A 6469-nucleotide genomic window follows, 5' to 3' on the forward strand; every position below is an offset into this window, starting at 1 on the left:
CTATTTTTTAGTCTAACGGTGGAAGTTCTTATTGAACGCTGCTGATCTGGCTGCATCAGTCTGACCGTGAGAGTTCTCTGTGAACCTCAGCAACCCCCTTGAGTCTGTCTGTGAGAGTTCAAGGAACGCTGCTAGACTGGAAGTGGGTTGCATTATTAGTCCAGACTCTAAATGCTAGTTTGGGCACCACTCAGAATCTATGTCCAGCTGCCCCCGGCCCCTCTGATATCTGAGGACAAGCTGGAACACAAGGGGATTTGCTTTCTGCCAAACTGCTTTGCACTTCTAGCACAATGCATGCATGAGTTGATCTGTTCTAGTTCGGTGTCGCCAGGAGCAGAGCTGCTGCCGTGCCCTGAGAGCCGGCGGGGCATGCGTGGCATGGCATCCTTTGGAAGGAGCGGTGTGAGGCATTGATGCTGTGTCCACGTCAGGGCTGGAGACCTCCATGGTTCCTATTGCTAAATGACAAGAGAGAGATGCCCAGCTTGTGAACTCACTAAACTTGTGCTTTTGTGCTACTGGTTGCAGGTAACTGCTGGTAAACCAGGACCTCCTGCTGATGCTTATCTGCTTTAATGATCCCTGGCTTTAACTGCTCTTTATTTGCTGGTTGTTAAAGGCCTGGGGGTGGAGGGGTGAAATGTGCTGTTAAAATCAGCTCTTTGGAGGGGTGAAGCAAAGGGCTGACTGCGTCACAGCATTGTCCAGTTTTGCAGCCAGGTCCACATCTTGGACATTTGTAGTGGTGGTTTGCATGTGTTACTGCAGCACTGAAGCCTCTTCCCTTTCTTCTGTGCAGTTGCTCTAAAGAATCATCACGGTGCCAAAGAAGCAGAAGGGGCTGGAGACTGCAGCAACGGACCAGCCTCGGGCTCGGCAGCGATACCAGAGGGCGAGCTGCTCCTACAGGTTAGTGCTTCTCGCTGGCCACCTCTCCCTGGCAGATGCCTTCAGGGGATTTGCCACTTGTCCTCTTTCCATCGCCTTTGAATTTTACCCAAAGAGCAGGCTATTCTCTTACTGATTGCAGGATGTTTTGGTGAAGCAGTGTTTTCACATGCTGTAGCTCACAGTGTTTCAAACTGAGCACAAGTTTAAGACATTTTCAGGTCCCTGGCACAGAAACTGTGTTACTTCTTCCCTCCTTTTCCATCCCTCCTGCAAAAAAAAAAAAAAGGCATCTGGAATTTGCCTGTGTACAAGAAACCCTCGGTCTTGGTGGAAGCAGTGCTGAGTTTTTGAGATTCAGCCCTCTGCTTCTCTGACCTGGTCTGTACATGGGCCGTAGGTGTGACACGGGAGCCAAGCAGAGCAAGACGTTTTAAGTGTGGTTTTGGGTTTGGGCACACTGGTCTCGACCCAGGGGTGTTGTACAAACACTGGTGCAAACAGGAAGGAAAAAGACATGGAAAACCCTGATTCTCAGGCAGTGATGCGTGACACTGAGTACACAGATAGTCCGTGGTACATGGATGTATCCTGGGAGCTCTGCAAGAGGCGTTGAGTTGGCTCCTTTAGTGATGCTGGAGGCAATGCTGGTGATGGTGCAGCATGGTTGGGCTGAGCCTGCCGCTTCCACGGTTTATTCAGAGACGCCACGAGATGACCTTCTGTCTGCAAACTGTGCATGGTGAATAGGAGGAGGTCAGGCTCCAGCAGCGGGAGGTCCTGCGAGGACGCAGGTCTCCTGTCCCCGCCTGGCACCCAGGCACAAGCTGCAGCGCTGTTCCCTGCCTGGCTGTCATCCAGAGTGGGGTGAGCGTGCTGGTCAGCCCCAGCTCCTATCCAAAAGCTCACTCAGCAGTAAGTGTAATTACTGTCCTGCTTGAGAGCTGTGGAGTCAGGATCTTGGTGTATAGGGAGAGAAATGCTAAAGCCAGGTTGGTTAGTAACCAAAAACCTGAGGGGCTTCTGCTATGGATGTAATAAAACTGTGTTTTGTTATTGCTGGGGATTGATGTCCTGCTTACCGACTCCTACCGGAGTTTGATGCCATCCTTTCAGATGTACTAAGCTGGGTGTCAAAAGCTCTGGGCTTAGGCTTGACTCTCCCAAGGGTCTGTCTGCGTGATGCTAGACATGGCAAGGGCTCAGGACCTGCCTTTGCCCAAGGAAATGCTCCTACATGTTTATAAAACTGCTTCCACCTGGTCTGTCAACTTTGACGTCCAAAACTGCTCTGTATCATCTCTTGGTCCACTTCCCCTCCTCTAATTTTCCAGCCTTACTTTTTTGGTTTGTTGTTCTCCACCAAGACTCTCGCCAGCAGCAGTCTCAGTGGAGGAAGGTAGCTTAAACTGAGGTTAAGCATGAAAATCTCTCTGAAAGGACCAAGGCCTTAGCAAAGCTGAGAATTAGGTGGACCACCTCTGCCCAGGTGATGCAGGTACACATCTCTGGCTGCAGCATATTACATCTTGTTACTGCTAGTGCAGTTAGGGAGAGACAGAGTGCTGCAAGATGTTCCTTGCTCCCGCAGAGCAAAGCCTCCAAAGCTGCTCAAAGGGTTAAAGTGCGTTTGGCCGCACTAATTAACCTCTGCAGCGGATTCCCACACACTGAGATCAACCCCAGCAAATAGAGAGAGTGTTTGTACCCAGAATAAAGGGAAGGAGAGGGGGGAGAAACACCGACCTGGACAATGAAACAGGAGTTGGCAGCAACAATAGCCGGACTTGGCTGAGACTACAGCTAGACCCTAATTAATTCTGATGTCTATACATTACCAAGTGGGGGAAGCAGGCCAGGGCTGGCTACTGTGGCTTCCCTGCCTGCAGACAGGTTATGGTACAGGACGTTTTTGGCTCCGAACAGCCGCAGGGCTTCTGAGTTCCACAGTGCAGAAGGACCACTGCCTTCTAGAGGACTTCTGCTTCAAGCTGGCAGGATTGTCCCCACAGGACCTGGTGCCCCTAGGGAAGAGTGGCTGGATGGTGCTGTCATGGTAGTAAAAGCTGTTTGGCTTCTAGGGAGCTAAACTAGTGATTTACTTGGGGTTTCATGGCCTTTGCTCTTAGGCGGCACCGTGGGCAGGGGTGAAAAGCCAAGGCTCCTGGGACAGCAGCTACACTCCCAAACTGGTAGGGATGCTCCCCTGCACCTTCCAGTCTTCATGGATCTCCAGATGCAAAGGACGTGGTCAGCCAGCACCCTGGTGTCTTCTTCTGTGTCCTGTCCTGCCAGCCCTGTGGCTGCTGGCTCCAAGAAAACACACAATTTGCTTCCCAGTTTGTTACGCTAGTAGCAGTGAGACCCCCTTGAGGAAGATGGAGGCTGTGAGCAGCTCAGCCTGTTCCGACTGGGAAACGCAATGCTCCTTTGGATATTGACTTTGCAGTCCTAGAGCTCAAGGAGAGGATGGAAGGGCCAGTGAACCATGAAATATATAAGTTGTGTAACATTAAAAATGCATCACGAACTTCAGATTGATGGCTGCATTTGCCATCCTTTCTAGGGGGGCGCTTAGTGCTTCAAACCTGCATGGGCAAAGCAGCTCGAGTATTCGTTATGTGGAAACAGAGCACAGCATTCAGCCCGTTTAGTTAGAGGGCACGCACAAGCGAGGGATGGGGTGTTAGCCTTGGGTCAATCTGCACATCACTCAGGGGTAGCTCCAGAGTAAGGGGAGCATGGCTGGGAGAGTTTTGTGGCTACCACACGCATCCCAGGCCCAGGTGGCTGCAGACTTCTGTTTTCTCCACGAACACTGATGCTCGGTGCTTTTGCTGTCGTGTGGTGCTCTGGAGGGAAGGCACTGTGCAGGTTGAATGAATGCTTCACAGCAGGTTGTGAGTTTGAGGTGAATCGTTTGAGCTACCTGATCTAGTGGAAGGTGTCCCTACCCATCGCAGGGGGTTTGAAACTAGCTGATCTTTAAGGTCTCTTCCAGCACAAACCATTCTGTGATTCCATGATTTATTTGCCAAAAGCAAAAAGTACTCTGAGGTCAACCAGCGATTCTGTGCTTGTTCCTCGCATCCATGGGCCAGACTCAGCCTGTGCTCCCTTCTACTTTGGAAGAAAATGGCTTTTCAGAAATCAGATGTTTTCACTGTGGTTTCAGAGAACAAACACGTGTGGTTTAGCTTTCACCTTTTCTGTTTTTAATGGCTCAGGCTCTTTGCAGCGTTGAGTTCGCCACCTCGACCACAGGGCGAGCAATGCGGGAGGAGGGAGCAGGCAGTGGAGACCACACCTTTCTAGGTCTAGTTCCTTGCCCACGGACAGCCCAGGCAGGCACACCATGGTCCTTCCGCAGGCCTCTCCTCTGGCACCTGGGGACGACTGGAGGGATGCAAACAAGGCCAGGAACTGGGCAGGTTTCTCCCAAACCAGCATGAGTATTTCCATCCACATGGGCCAGGCAGCAGCAGAAACGCTGGCGACACGCCGTGACCTGCGGTGGGTTTGGTCTCCACTGAACTCCCCTCAGCTTTTCCAGCCTCATGCTGTCCTAAACCACACGCAGCTGCCAAGACCTTCCTGGGCTGTGGGAAGGATGGGAGCTACACGAGTGAAGCCGCCCAGGTGGATGTGGGTCAACATTAAACGCAGCCGACATGAAACGCTGTTCTGATTCAAGGTTGTCGGAAAGGCTTGTTTCCGCCAGAATACCAGAATGGACCAGTTCCTGATGGTGTCCGGTTTTGTTCCACAAGTATTTCTGAGATTTTTATTTGCTCTTCACGTAGTATAAATGTCCAAATCTCAGACTGAGTGAATGCTCCTGGGATGGAAGCAAAGTTTTCCATCAGTTTGGATTAGGATATGCTCGGGCAGCTGTATGGAATTGCTACATGACCTCGGAGAAACCCAGCAGAAGGTACCATCTGTTTTCTCAGTGAGCACAGCTCTGCCAGAGTTGATCTCCATTTTTTCCCCAGCCAGCCTTCAGTTGGTGGAGTTTCCTCAAGCAAGGTGGAGCAGAAGAAAATCTGAGAATGGGCTACAGGCCTTGACCTCAGCTGGGTAAAGCAGACTCATTGGGTCTCCAAAAAACTGTGTTTTAGGTGTTTGTGCTCTGGCACCGTGGTGAGGTATGTGCAAGGATGGAGGTCTCTGGTGTTGTTCCCATCCTGAAGGAAGCATATGAAATCAAAAAGCTGCTTGAGCACTGCATAGGAGGATTTGGTGAGAGCCAGGGCTACAGAAACGAGAAGCCTTTGAGAAGGGCATCCTTTCCTTCTAGGGCTTCCAATGCTTTGTCTCCTGCTTTACACCTTTCTTTTGGTGGGGCAGTGGATGAGCTGTCTGCTTGCTGGGACCAGCCAGAACTTGAGTGATGAGTGTCCGGGCAGAATGTCCTGCTAGAAAAGGGTAACATAAGCATGGCATGTACCTGCTCATCTCTCCCCTAGGCGCTCAACGGCTTTGTGCTGGTGGTGACATCGGAAGGACTGATATTTTACTCATCACATACAATTCAAGACTATCTGGGATTTCATCAGGTTAGTGGGACATTTCTGACTCGCTGTAAGTGGCTCTGCAGCGTGTTTTTGCCCTTGGTGGTGGAGAATAGCCCCAAGTTGCCTGCAGGGAGGAAGCTCTGCAGCAATCACAGAGCCTCGGTGCTTTTCCTTGGTCTTGTGAATTTGGAGCCCATATTACTAGACATGGTTACTAGGAGGTGTCAAAGCACCATTGCTAGCCCACAGATGCTTTCCACCAGCCACATTGACAGGCTATGAGGTTCATGACCCTGTTGTGTAATGTCATGGTGAGATGTCTAGGGTTCCCTGCCCAGTTTGCCTTTGGGCACCCACTCCTGTGGGTGACCTCTTAGTTAATGCCATGAAGCTCCAATGCCTTGTGGTTACCTGGGCATGCAGGTAACTGGGAAGGCACTAGGTCAGATTTACATGGAGGTGAGACTTACCTGCAGCCCTTTAGTTGCTGTGATATGGTTTTGCTACCATACAGCTGACTTTCTCCAATGTTTTGAGTCGATGAGGACTGTCCGCCTGGGCAGAGGGAGCAAGTCCTGGAGCAGGGGCCTTGTTCTCTTGGGAACAATGTAGGAATGTGGTGGCTTTGCTGCTGTTAAGTTCCCAAACCCATCTTTTCATCTCATCTTGTAATTCAGTGCAGGGACAAGCATGTCAGAAGGGATCTGTATTGCTCATGCTGGTGGTTCTTTAGGATGGGGGTGGGAGGTCTGGCCCAACATAGACAAGGGGTCCTTGGAGCCACATGTGCTGTCTGTTCCCACCAGCATCAGCTCTGGTGGAGGTTGTCAAACCCCATTCAGCCAGGGACCTAGTTGGGCACCAGGAAAATTGGGTAAGATATGGCCAACTGGAGCTGTGACGAGCTGTTTTCAAGTAGGATGTGAAAACTGGCACACGGGGGCAGACTGCAGAGCTCGCGTTTTGCTTTTCTCCTCTAGACAGATGTCATGCACCAGAGTGTCTTTGAGCTGATCCACACCGAGGACCAGCTGGAATTCAGCCGCAACCTTCACTGGGCC

At 51.1% G+C, this 6469-nt stretch overlaps 1 protein-coding gene across 1 annotated transcript in view; it reads left to right on the forward strand.

The window, feature by feature from the left end:
• Positions 1–802: 802 nt before the first annotated feature.
• The window catches only part of LOC104273057 (aryl hydrocarbon receptor-like), a gene marked incomplete at both ends in the record, with an annotated part of 9548 nt that continues 3881 nt past the window's right edge, over positions 803–6469 (forward strand). The window contains 3 exons of the mRNA XM_009868253.1: positions 803–912; positions 5361–5450; positions 6389–6467. Of these exons, the coding sequence (XP_009866555.1) occupies positions 803–912; positions 5361–5450; positions 6389–6467 (279 nt within the window). The remainder of the gene's footprint in view (positions 913–5360; positions 5451–6388; positions 6468–6469) is intronic.

This window comes from Apaloderma vittatum, unplaced genomic scaffold (assembly GCF_000703405.1).
Source record: "Apaloderma vittatum isolate BGI_N311 unplaced genomic scaffold, ASM70340v1 scaffold7744, whole genome shotgun sequence".
Classification (NCBI taxonomy): Eukaryota; Metazoa; Chordata; class Aves; order Trogoniformes; family Trogonidae; genus Apaloderma; species Apaloderma vittatum.